We start from the raw sequence: 14,094 nt of genomic DNA, 5'->3' as shown, positions 1-14,094 counted from the left end.
AATGTTTGGAGGCCTATGTACCCTTCAGGGAGCTCTCGGTAGATTAAGTCTCATCAGTATTAAGGGGAGACTCATCTTCCGCCAGTATATTCCCTCGAAATGGGCGCAGTATGGCGTGAAGCTCTACAAACTTTGTGAGAGTACCTCCGGGTACACTTACAAGTTTAGAGTATATGAGGGACAAGATTCCCGTATTGGACCCCCAGAATATTCCCCCCACTCTGGGTGTTAGCGGGAAAATCGTTTGGGACCTTGTGCACCCATTGCTGGTTAAGGGTTACCATGTGTACGTGGACAACTTTTATACCAGCATCCCTCTGTTCACATCCCTTGCCGCCAGATCCAGACACCTATGCCCAAGGGTGAGTCCCGTGCCCTTACGCATGAAAACCTGTTGCTGGTCAGGTATAAGTATAAGAGGGATGTCCTTATGCTAACCACAATTCATGGTATTGGCAGCTCACCTGTCCCTGTGTGAGGTACCACAACAACGGTCCTCAAGCCCGATTGTATTCTGGATTACAATCGGTATATTGGAGGAGTTGATCTCTGTGATCAAATCCTCAAGCCATACAACGCCATGCACAAAACACGGGTATGATACAAAAAAGTTGCAGTCTACTTGGTACAGGTTGCATTGTACAACTCTTTTGTACTGTCCCAGCACGCTGGCAACACATGGACATTCCTCCAGTTCCAAGAAGAAGTCCTAAAGGTCCTGATCTTTGGCGACCGGGAAAGAGCAGGCCGGAGTTCCCAAGGAACTGAAGTTATAGGTGCTAGGATCGTCCCAGGCCAACACTTTCCAGGTGAGGTCCCCCACACTGGAAAGAAGGGACGATCCCAGAAAAAATGCAGAGTGTGTGTAACAGAAGGGGGATACGGGAGGATACCACCTATCAATGTGACACTTGCCTCGATCATCCGGGCCTCTGCATTAAAAACTGCTTCAGGGAGTATCACACTTCCATGCAATACTACATTTTCCCTTTTCATTTTAATTTCCCACAATTTGACCCCAATATACCAAGTCCAGAGTACATTCCAGGTTTTAACCCCATAAACTACTAAATTGCCCAAAAATAAATAAATAAAAAAAAAACTGATAAGACCTCTGGGGGTATTTTCCAAAAATGGGTCACTGAGTCACTATCATCTGGGACTTTTTTATGTTGCCTCAAATGCGCAGCGCTCTCTCTCTCCACGTGAGCGGGGTGCGAATTTGAGGCAGCAGGTTAGGGACGGCCACACACATCACATTCCCAGAATGATGATTCAGAGCATAGGGTTTGGGGTGGGCATATTTTTTAGTTTTGGCTATGCTCTGGGTCATCATTCTGGGAACATAACCTGTTTTATTATTTTACGTCCCACTGTGCCCCATTTTAGTAATTTACCCCATGTAACGCTCCTTGAGGGGGGGGGTCCCGCTTCTGGCTCCATAGGCAGCTATGTAGAAGCTCAAGGCCCCTGACTGCGCTCCTGCTCTTTCGTGATCGGTGTGTACACCCAGATATGAGGTATGTCCTTACTCCAAAGAAATGTACTTAAAAATTTATGGTGACATTTTCTCCTGTTACCAGGTAACCCCAACATTTTAGTGTAAAAAAAAAATCAAATTTTTCCTTTTCACATCCCATTTTAATGAACATTTATCAAACACCTGTGGGGTGTTAAGGCTCACTGTACCCCTTGTTACGTTCCTTGAGGGGTGTAGTTTCCAAAATAGTATGCCATGTAGAGGGTTTTTTTCTGTTCTGGCACCATAGGGGCTTCCTAATTGCGACATGCCCCCCAAAAACCATTTCAGCAAAATTTGCTTTCCAAAAGCCAAATGTGACTCCTTGTCTTCTGAGCATTGTAGTGCGCCCACAGTGCACTTGATGTCCACATATGGGGTATTTCCATACTCAGAAGAGATGGGGTTACAAATTTTGGGGGGCATTTTCTCCTATTACCCCTTGTAAAATTTGGGGGAAGACCAGCATTTTTAGTGGAAAAAAAAATCATTTACACATCCTACTTTAACCAAGTCATCAAACACCTGTGGGGTGTTAAGGCTCACTGTACCCCTTGTTACGTTCCTTGAGGGGTGTAGTTTCCAAAATAGTATGCCATGTGTTTTTTATTTTTTTATTTTTTTTTTAAGCTGTTCTGGCACCATAGAGGCTTCCTCAATGTGACATGCCCCCCAAAAACAATTTCAGAAAAACTCACTTTCCAAAATCCCACTGTCGCTCCTTCTATTCTGAGCCTTGTAGTGCACCCACAGAGCACTTGACATACACATATGAGGTACCGTATTTATCGGCGTATAACACGCACTTTTTAGGCAAAAATTTTTTGCCTAAAGTCTATGTGCGTGTTATACGCCGATACACCTCCAGGAAAGGCAGCGGGAGAGAGGCCGTCGCTGCCCGCTTCTCTCCCCCTGCCTTTCCTGGGGTCTAGAGCCCTGCTGCCGGCCCTTCTCTCCCCCTGGCTATCGGTGCCGCTGCCCGTTCTGTCCCCCTGACTATCGGTGCCGGCGCTGATAGCCAGGGGGAGAGAAGCGGCGCCGACAGCCAGGGGGAGAGAAGGGGCAGCGGCACCCATTGCCGGCGCCGCTGCCCCGTTGCCTCCCCCCATCCCTGGTGGCATAATTACCTGGGTCGGATCCGCGCTGCTGCAGGCCTCCGGCGTGCGTCCCCTGCGTCGTTGCTATGCACGGCGCGGCGCACTGACGTCATGCGCCGCGCCGTGCAGCGCATAGCAACGACGCAGGGGACGCACAGCGGAGGCCTGCAGCAGCGCGGACCCGACCCCGGCAACAGGTAATTATGCCACCGGGGATGGGGGGAGGCAACGGGGCAGCGGCGCCGGCAATGGGTGCCGCTGCCCCTTCTCTCCCCCAGGCTGTCGGCGCCGCTTCTCTCTCCCTGGCTATCGGCGCCGGCAATGGGCACCGATAGTCAGGGGGAGAGAACGGGCAGCGGCGCAGATAGCCAGCGGGAGAGAAGGGCCGGCAGCAGGACTCTAGACCCCAGGAAAGGCAGGGGGAGAGAAGCGGGCAGCGACGGCCTCTCTCCCCCTGCCTTTCCTGGGGGTGTATCGGGGTATACACGCGCACACATGCACACTCATTTTACCATGGATATTTGGGTAAAAAACTTTTTTTTTACCCAAATACCCTTGGTAAAATGAGGGTGCGTGTTATAGGCCGGTGCGTGGTATACCCCGATAAATACGGTATTTCCTTACTCGAGAGAAATTGGGTTACACATTTTAAGATTTCTCTCCTTTTACCCCTGTTAAATTCAAAAACTGGGTCTACAAGAACATGCTAGTGTAAAAAAAAAATGATTTGCTGCTATTCCTGTGAAACACCTAAAGGGTTAACAAACTTTTTGAATGTCATTTTGAATACTTTGAGGGGTGCCGTTTTTATTATGGCATCATTTATGGGGTATTTTTAATGTGAAGGCCCTTCAAATCCACTTCAAAACTGAACTGGTCCCTGAAAAATTTAGATTTTGAAATTTTTTAGAAAAAATTGAAAATTGATGCTGAACTTTAAAGCCCTCTGGTGTCTTCCAAAAGTAAAAATATGTCAATTTTATGATGCAAACATAAAGTAGATATATTGTATATGTGAATCAATATATAATTTATTTGGCATATCTATTTTCCTTATAAGCAGAGAGCTTCAAAGTTTAAAAAAATTTCACTTAGAAATGCTGCAAGTACCGATGAAAATTTACCACTAACATAAAGTAGAATATGACAAGAAAAAACTATCTTGGAATCAGAATGAAAGGTAAAGGCATCTAAGAGTTATTAATGCTTAAAGTGACAGTGGTCAGATGTGCAAAAAATGGCCGGGTCCTTAAGGTGAAAATTGTCTGGGTCCTAAAGGGGTACTCCAGTGGAAAACATTATAATTTTTTATTTTTAAATCAACTGGGGCCAAAAAGTTGAACAGGTTTGTAAATTACTTCTATTAAAAAATCTTAATCCTTTCAGTACTTATGAGCTTCTGAAGTTTAGGTTGTTCTTTTCTGTCTAAGTAATCTCTGATGACACGTGTCTCGGGAAACGCCCAGTTTAGACGAGGTTTGCTATGGGAATTTGCTTCTAAACTGGGCGGTTCCCGAGATACGTGTCATCAGAGATTACTTAGACAGAAAAGAACAACCTTAACTTCAGAAGCTCATAAGTACTGAAAGGATTAAGCTTTTTTAATAGAAGTAATTTACAAATCTGTTTAACTTTCTGGAGCCAGTTGATATATATAAAAAAGTTTTTCCTGGAATACCCCTTTAATTTCTATTGGAGTGCCGTTGTTGCCAGAGTGCTTCGCTCGGGTCCTTTACAGTGCTCCCAGTTTTTATCGCTGGAGATCTCCTTTAAAAAAACAAGCTGACTGGCACTGCCCTCAATCACAATAGGGCACGTACTGCTGATGGTGATTGTATCCCTTTCATCTATGGTGTTGTGTCCTCCATAGGAAATAAGAAAATGCAATCCAAGAGCTAGAAATGACAAAATTGCCCATACAGTGCAGTTTTGCAGCCAAAGTCATACTTATTTGGATAAAATAAAGAACATACGCTTCTTTTCCTCCTTTTTTTAATTTTTTTTATTAAATCCATTCCATACCAGGAAATAAAAAAAAATAAAAAATCTGTGCAAAAGTGCACTTTGTAAGAGCACCCTTATAAAACTAAAAACTGATAACATGGGATTCAGCATTGACAACAGGTGATGCCCACAGCCTCCCTCCTCCCCTCCGTCCTTTGCATATTACACAGCCTCTATACATGTAAACTCTGACATGATGGCTGCCTCAAGAATCATGTAAAGAAAATAGAATAAAACTTATGCAATGAAAGAAATCGAATGACATTTTTTTTTGTGAATGTATATTTTCATTTGTGAAACAAAAATGACATATCTTTTCTCTTCACAGAAAATTGATGGCTGTAACAAAATGACCTGCACTGGGTGTAAACTATACTTCTGTTGGCTCTGTATGAGCACACTGTCCCGTGGAAACCCATATATTCACTTCAATGACTCTTCTTCACCATGCTTTAACCCCTTAAGGACACATGACGTTCTCATACGTCTCCATTTCCGAGTCCTTAAGGACACATGACGTATGAGAACGTCATGTGTTTTACCGGCCCCCCGCAACCATCTGGAGCGGCGCCGGTGCCCGATGCCTGCTGAAATCGTTCAGCAGGCATCGGGGCATATCGCCCAGGGGGGTCATGATGACCCCCCATGTCGGCGATGGCCGCAGATCGCTGGACAATTCAGTCCAGCGATCTGCGGCGGATTCCGGGTCAATCCGCCAGAGCCAGCAGGGGTGAGGTGGCACTGGTGCCACCTCACGATCGCCCTGATTCGTCGGCCGGATTACCGGCCGACCAATCAGGGCGCCTGCTGCGGGTGTCACTCCCGCAACCCGCTCTGCCCCTCTTCCGGAGGACGTGAGCGGGTGCGGGACGTGCACCCCGGGTGCTGGTGACCCCGATCCCCGGCGCCCCTGTTGGGATCGGGGCCGCAGCGGCAGCGGCGGAGACAACGAGGGACTGACCTGTGCGGCGAGGATCGTTGGAGGTGAGTGACAGCCTCCTGCTGTTGCTTAGCAACAGCTCCCAGCATGCAAAAAGGGCATGCTGGGAGCTGTAGTTATGCAACAGCAGGAGGCAGACCACCACAACTCCCAGCATTCCCTTATGGGCATGCTGGGACTTGTAGTTTTGCAACAGCTGGAGGCACATTCTTTCTATGGAAAAGTGTACCTTCAGCTGTTGTGTAACTACAACTCCCAGCTTGCACAATCAGCTAAAGTGCATGCTGGGAGTTGTAGTGGTGCATCTGGTGGTTGCATAACTACAACTCCCAGCATGCCCGTTGGCTGTCGGTGACTGCTGAGAGTTGTAGTTTTGCAACAGCTGAAGGCACACTGAGTTAAGTAGCAAACCAGTGTGTCTCTCGGTGTTGCATAACTACAATCCCCAGCATCCCCAGCCAAAGTAGTATGCCTCCAGCTGTTGCATAACTACAAGACCCAGCATGCCCTTCCGCTGTCCGTACATGCTGGGGGTTGTAGCTTTTGCAACAGCTGAAGGCACACTGGTTGCAAAACACTGAGTTTGTTACCAAACTCGGTGTTTCACAACCAGTGTGCCTCCAGCTGTTGCAAAACTACAACTCCCAGCATGCACTGATAGACCGTACATGCTGGGAGTTGTAGTTTTGCAACAGCTGGATGTTCCCCCCCCCCAATGTGAATGTACAGGGTACACTCACATGGGCGGAGGATTACAGTAAGTATCCGGCTGCAAGTTTGAGGTGCGGCAAAATTTCTGCCGCAGCTCAAACTGCCAGCGAGAAACTACTGTGAACCCCCGCCCATGCGACTGTACCCTAAAAACACTACACTACACTACCACAAAATAAAATAAAAAGTAAAAAACACTACATATACACATACCCCTACACAGCCCTCCTCCCCTCCCCAATAAAAATGAAAAACGTCTGGTACGCCACTGTTTCCAAAACGGAGCCTCCAGCTGTTGCAAAACAACTACTCCCAGTATTGCCAGATAGCCGTTGACTGTCTAGGCATGCTGGGAGTTTTACAACAGCTGGAGGCACCCTGTTTGGGAATCACTGCCGTAGAATACCCCTATGTCCACCCCTATTCAAATCCCTAATTCAGGCCTCAAATGTGCATGGCGCTCTCACTTTGGAGCCCTGTCATATTTCAAGGCAACAGTTTAGGGTCACATATGGGGTATCGCCGTACTCGGGAGAAATTGCCTAACAAATTTTGGGGGGTATTTTCTGCTATTACCCTTTTTAAAAATGTAAAATTTTGGGGAAAACAAGCATTTTAGGTAAAAAAAATATATATTTTTTTACATATGCAAAAGTCGTGAAACACCTGTAGGGTATTAAGGTTCAAACTACCCCTTGTTACGTTCCCTGAGGGGTCTAGTTTCCAAAATGGTATGCCATGTGTTTTTTTTTTGCTGTCCTGGCACCATAGGGGCTTCCTAAATGCGGCATGCCCCCAGAGCAAAATTCGCTTTCAAAAAGCCAAATGTGACTCCTTCTTTTCTGAGACCTGTAGTGCGCCAGCAGAGCACTTTTCACCCCCATATGGGGTGTTTTCTGAATCGGTAGAAATTGGGCTTCAAATTTTGGGGGGTATTTTCTGCTATTACCCTTTTTAAAAATGTAAACATTTTGGGAAAACAAGCATTTTAGGTAAAAAGATTTTTTTTTTTTTTACATATGCAAAAGTCGTGAAACACCTGTAGGGCATTAAGGTTCACATTACCCCTTGTTACGTTCCCCGAGGGGTCTAGTTTCCAAAATGGTATGCCATGTGTTTTTTTTTTTTGCTGTTCTGGCACCATAGGGGCTTCCTAAATGCGGCATGCCCCCAGAGCAAAATTTCCTTCAAAAAAGCCAAATGTGACTCCTTCTCTTCTGAGACCTGTAGTGCGCCAGCAGAGCACTTTTCACCCCCATGCGAGGTGTTTTCTGTATCGGGAGAAATTGGGCTTCAAATTTTGGGGGATATTTTCTGCTATTACCCTTTTTAAAAATGTCAAATTTTTGGGAAACCAAGCATTTTAGGTAAAAAATATATATATTTTTTTTACATATGCAAAAGTCGTGAATCACCTGTGGGGTATTAAGGTTCACTTTACCCCTTGTTACGTTCCCTGAGGGGTCTAGTTTCCAAAATGGTATGCCATGTGTTTTTTTTTTTGCTGTCCTGGCACCATAGGGGCGTCCTAAATGCGGCATGCCCCCCAAAAACCATTTGTCGCTCCTTCCCTTCTGAGCCCTCTACTGCGCCCGCTGAAAAATTAACATAGACATATGAGGTATGTGCTTACTCGAGAGAATTTTCTCCTTTTTACCCCTTGCAAAAATTGGGTCTACAAGAACATGTGAGTGTAAAAAATGAAGATTTTGAATTTTCTCCTTCACTTTGCTGCTATTCCTGTGAAACACCTAAAGGGTTAAAACACTTACTGAATGTCATTTTGAATACTTTGGGGGGTGTAGTTTTTATATTGGGGTCTTTTATGGGGTATTTCTAATATGAAGACCCTTCAAATCCACTTCAAACCTGAACTGGTCCCTGAAAAATAGCGAGTTTGAAAATTTTGTGAAAAATCGGAAATTACGGAATTACTTTGAAGCCCTCTGGTGTCTTCCAAAAGTAAAAACTCATAAATTTTATGATGCAAACATAAAGTAGACATATTGTATATGTGAACCCAAAAAAAATATATTTTGAATATCCATTTTCCTTACAAGCAGAGAGCTTCAAAGTTAGAAAAATGCAAAATTTTCATTTTTTTCATCAAATTTTGGGATTTTTCACCAAGAAAGGATGCAAGTTACCATTAAATTTTACCACTAAGTTAAAGTAGAATATGTCACGAAAAAACTATCTCGGAATCAGAATGATAACTAAAAGCATTCCAGAGTTATTAATGTTTAAAGTGACAGTGGTCAGAATTGCAAAAAACGCTCCGGTCCTTAAGGTGTAAAATGGCCTGGTCCTTAAGGGGTTAAGAGCACCCTTATAAAACTAAAAACTGATAACATGGGATTCAGCATTGACAACAGGTGATGCCCACAGCCTCCCTCCTCCCCTCCGTCCTTTGCATATTACACAGCCTCTATACATGTAAACTCTGACATGATGGCTGCCTCAAGAATCATGTAAAGAAAATAGAATAAAACTTATGCAATGAAAGAAATCGAATGACATTTTTTTTTGTGAATGTATATTTTCATTTGTGAAACTAAAATTACATATCTTTTCTCTTCACAGAAAATTGATGGCTGTAACAAAATGACCTGCACTGGGTGTAAACTATACTTCTGTTGGCTCTGTATGAGCACACTGTCCCGTGGAAACCCATATATTCACTTCAATGACTCTTCTTCACCATGCTTTAATCAGTATGTATTCCACATAGATTTGGAGAAGTTTACCTGTATGTCAGAAGGGGTTAAATCTGTATGGTGTTCTCAACTATAGATATATATATATATATATATATATATATATATATATATATATTAGAACTTAAATAGGTTAAATGGGTTATGTAATAAAAGATGTTGACATAGGACAAAGTTGCATTGGAAATCCATTCCTTTCTTGTATGTTGGTCCAGCATTTGGGAGACTGTACACTGAAGGCCACTTTATTAGCAACACCAGTCTAGTAGTTGGTCCTCCCTTGATGTTCAGAACCACAGCAGTTTGTCATGGCATAGAGTCCACTAGGTGAACAAATTGTTCTGTAGGAGTATTGGCTCATGCAGACAGAAGAGGTTCTCTCAGTTGCCACTAACTAGATGGAGGTCCTAGTATGCTGTGAGCAGCCTGTCCTAACTCATTCCAGAGATGCCCTATAGAATTAATATCTGTGAAGGTGAGAGTTGCCAGGAAAACTGTCATGTTTCTGTAACCAATCTATGAATTTACAGCACTTGTGGTGTGTTGCGTTATTTTGCTTAAATTGTCCTAGGGATAAACTTGGTCAGCCACAACGTTTAGATAAACCATAGTCCACAAAGTCTGAGTCTGAGCTGTTGACGCCTGAAACAAAGAATTTATTAAATCACACTGCTTGTTCCAAATTTTGACCCTCCCATCAGGTTTGTGCAAAACAGATTCATTCTACCACTCGGTGATGCAGCTTGCATCACTGTCATATGAATTAACTTGTAAACATGTTTTTCAGACAGGACAAAAGTTTAGATCACACCAAGTCTCACCCCTAAGACCTACTGCACAACAACACACGCCTGGCTGTCACTCAAACCGAACCCTTTCACTGCATAAGTCTATGGAATGACTTGGCCAGAAGAAGTGGCAAGCCAGAAGTGAAAAACACTGCAGTGCACCTCACAAGATTATAACTCGCAATTGCAGCAGCCTCCTGCTGTGGGTAGGCGAGTCACGTGCATGCGCAGTTTACTCACAGACCTTGTGGTTGCTCCCTGAGCTAGGCTGAGAGCAGTCCGCAATGTCTGTGTGTATATTATGCATGCGCACATCCTGTGTGCCATCCGCTGCTACGAGCAAACAACGCAGGACACGCTAGCACAGCACTCTAGGGACGGTCAGTAACGCATCCGCTGCGTCAAATACGATGTGAGCTTATAGTGGAAGTGAACTACAGTAAATGTTGCCCACTTGTTTTTTTGCTATACCTCAGTGTAACATTTCCATAAAAGGGTGGTCAAAACCCAAAAGGGCAGGTGTCTTGTAAAACCTGCATCAAAAATGTAAACAGTTTTCTGTGTTTTTGTTTTTCATTTGCAGGTTATTCCAAGGCATGAATGTAGATGGGGAGTTCTTTGATGTTGGAGAAGTGTGAAGTGTTACAAGGGTTCCATGATCGGTTTTAATGGCCTTCAGTTATCACTGAACACTACAAAGAATGTTAGTCAAGTTTTATACAATGCATATAAATCTGTTGTATTGACTTATGGGGCACATTTACATTTTAGATCAATAATGTTTAAAAACTATGTTTAGCTATTCATGCAAAAAAGTATCCTTCAAGTGGTTAATATGCTGCTTTAAGTATAAAGTTATTTGCCAAAATAAAGAACTTCATTTTCACTTGGCTTCTGAAATGTTAGTTTTTGCATTTGCCTATGTTAGGTGTAAAAAGATAAATAAATAAATAAAAACATACCAAATGATACCTTGAAAAGAGAACTGAGAATGTTGTACAAGGTTTAAGATAGCTGGAACATTTCCCATACATCATTAAAACTTCCTATGGTTATGCACACTGTTTGGTAGTTTCATTCACTCGCAGGTTGAACACCAAGAACTTCAATATGGGGCATTAGGAGACTTTATTGCAGTCTTTTCCGTTCTTTCTGTGGATATATAATCGTGTCCGTTCTTTCTGTGGATATATTATCAAGTATTAATAATTAATGATGAAAATAACTGAAAAAGAAAATTAGTGCAATTAACCTACATTATTTTGAGGATGTTATTTCAGTTCAGTTATTGCAGGTTCTGGCAGGACCCACCCCTGCTAATTTTTTTATCACAATTCAGCCACATAATGTCCTGCCAAGACCAACAATTTGGGCCTCATGACCCTGTGTGTGGGTTATTTAAACACCTCCTCCCACCAGTGATGTCGCTAGACAACACCCAATCCAGACAAGACCAAACTAGACATCTTATATCCTATCCAAAGGATAGGGGATAGATTATCCGATTGCAGGGGTCCGGTCACGGGGAACCCCCCCGATCTCTGTGTAGACACCCGGCATTCTGAACATTATGTTCAGAACGCTGGGTATCTGCACAGAGATCGTGTGGGGTCCCAGCAGCCATACCCCTTGATCAGATATCTTATCCCCTATACTTTGGATAGGGGATAAGATGTCTAGCAACGGAGTATGCCTTAAACCCCTTAAGGACAGACCCATTTTTTACCCTGATGACATGTCTTTTTATTTATTTTTTATTTGAGATGTGTCTCTTTAACCCCTTAACGATACATGCTACCTCATGATCTTTTTTATTCCGTTATTTGCACCAAAATTGACGAATTTTGCACTTTTTTGTTGTTGTTTTTACGGCGTTCACAGTGTGGGATAATTTACATTATAGCTTTATAATACACGTCATTACGGACGTGACAATACCTAGTAAGTATATGATTTGTGTTGTTTTTTTTATGATAATACTGGGCTTTTATTGGGAAAGGGGCATGTATTTATATATATATTTTTTTATACTTTTATTGAAGAACCTTTTTTATTATTTTTTTACACTTTTTACAGGATTTACTATGCTGCAATACATTTGTACTGCAGCAAAATATAACCTGATGACCTGCACACAACTACAGCCTGTCCAGCCTCTGGCTGGATCTCACAGGCTTCCATAGCAATCAATGGCGACCCACGATCTTATCACGGCGCCGCCGTTGCGGAACAAGGGGAGCACCCTCCCCCTGTCTACACCATAGATGTCGTGATCAGGATTGATCATGGCATCTATGAGGATAATGCTGCAGAGACCGGCGTGATCGCGGCCCTAGCAGCTGCAGCGGGACCCTGTCCGTGATTGACAACGGGGTCCTGCCGGCAATTTCCTGGAGATCGCTAGGACATCTGCATACATCCAGTTGCGCTAACAAGGTAGAAACTTGGACGTATGCATACGTCCTGGGGCAGGAAAGGGTTAAAGGGAACCTGTCATCACTTTTATGCTGCATGAACCACACGTCCTTGCGGTGGTCCTCAGCAGCTTCTTTTTGATTTAATAGATCTCTCTCTTTACCCAAAAAGACTGCCCTGATGGCTTGTGGTTCATGTGGCATGAAAGTGATGACCGGTTCCCTTTAACAGTTTATGAAGTGTGTCTGTCTAGTGGGAGAAACTGTGGCTGACCTACTAGGCACTGAAATGGGATATCTGTAAAATGATACAATTTTCACTTTTCACGTTTATTTCTGGAAAATACCTGTGGAGTCAAAATGCTCTTTAGCTGATAAATATATCAAGGGTGTAGATTTCAATGTCAGTAACCTCTTGAAGTTTCCCTTTTATTAGTTCACCTCCGAGCCTCTACAGCTGTGAATATAACCAAATGAGGCCTCAAATTTGCATTGTACTCTTTCACTTCTGAGCCCTGTTCTATGTGTTTAGGCAAATGATAATAACTAGAGAGTAATGTCTACTGGGGACCCTGAAAACCTATATTAGCACCCACCTTTAGGATACGTTCACACATACAGGATCCTGCGCAGATTTGATGCTCAGGATTTTTAACTGCAGATTAGAAGCGGTGCTCAGTCATTTAGTTTACATTGAAATCTGCAGAAGAAAATCCTGTGCATCAAATCCTGCGCATCAAATCTGCATGTCTGCGTACCCTTAAAGGGAATCAGGCAGCCTATCTGTATGCTATGATTTGCAGACATGGGCAGATAAATAATGGGGCAATAAAAGGAATAATAACTTTTGTAAGGGTTGTTGGTTCATAAGTCAGTGTTTCCCAACCAGGGTGCCTCCAGATGTTGCAAAACTACAACTTCAAGCTGCTAAGGAAATCTATGCATATTATTTAGGGATTGTTCTCACTGGGCCTGCCAGGTAGGCATAGCAGTGCACTTAGGAATTGGGGAACGTGCATGGTACACCAAATGCTGATTTGCATATTACAATTTTCATCCATTTCTCCTAAACAGGGCAATGTAGTTTTGCCCTTCTGCTCCACGGGAGGTTTCTGTCCTCCCGAAGCTCGCCTTAGGACATCTGCGTTACAGTTTGACAGGTGTGCCGCCCCACTCAAACTCCCCACCTGCCTATGTCCCCGGAATGAGTCACCGCAACGGCTCGCCTAGTCCCCCCCCCCCCCCCCCCCCCCCGCCTTACCAAGTAAGTGAAAAAGCAGAGGCAGAGGCTTTTGCTACCTATTAAAATCAATGGGTATCAAAATCAGATGCAGAAAATATGCACGTGTGAATGTACCCTAGGGTGTATTCACTCGTACAGGTTCTATTGCATAATTATTGATGCTGTACTCATGAAGCTTCATATTTCATTCTGTGTTCAATTATTTAGTCTACATTGAAATCTGCAGCATAAAAAACATGCAGCAGATCCTGTGTGTGAATATACCCCAAGCACTAACAAATAGCCCAAGGATGATGTAGGGGTTAATTAATACCAAATATCCAAACCCCGCACCTAGGAGTGACTCCAGGTGGGGGTGCAATACCCCATATGAAACACCCTCCCTTTAAAACGTAACTTTTATTTTGAGTGTATATAAATAAGACTTGTGAAAACTTGATGGTTTAAAACACCAGCAAACAATCGCCACCGTAGTATTTATATATATATATATGCTCTCAGCCGGAGGGCATGTAAATTTCCTGTGCCTGCACAACTACAGGGACTATTTTGTGCCTAAGTTGCTGACTCTAAAAACACAGTAGCATAGCCTCCCCTACATGTTTCATGACAGCAGTCACGTCATCAGGGGTGTCTGAGGCATATGACATGCGGGGGCCCT

The 14,094-nt window shown here is 43.6% G+C and overlaps 1 protein-coding gene across 1 annotated transcript in view; it reads left to right on the top strand.

Moving 5' to 3' along the window:
* LOC130369554 (E3 ubiquitin-protein ligase RNF14-like) overlaps positions 1–10,667 on the top strand; it is a 60,887-nt gene extending 50,220 nt beyond the window's left edge. Inside the window, exons 8-9 of the mRNA XM_056574929.1 lie at positions 8,855–8,985; positions 10,360–10,667. Of these exons, the coding sequence (XP_056430904.1) occupies positions 8,855–8,985; positions 10,360–10,414 (186 nt within the window). The 3' untranslated portion in view covers positions 10,415–10,667. The remainder of the gene's footprint in view (positions 1–8,854; positions 8,986–10,359) is intronic.
* Positions 10,668–14,094: the final 3,427 nt, after the last annotated feature.

Source organism: Hyla sarda, chromosome 4 (assembly GCF_029499605.1).
Source record: "Hyla sarda isolate aHylSar1 chromosome 4, aHylSar1.hap1, whole genome shotgun sequence".
Classification (NCBI taxonomy): Eukaryota; Metazoa; Chordata; class Amphibia; order Anura; family Hylidae; genus Hyla; species Hyla sarda.
The sequence above is the reverse complement of the archived record's forward strand: the minus strand, read 5'-3'. Positions and strand labels throughout refer to the sequence as shown.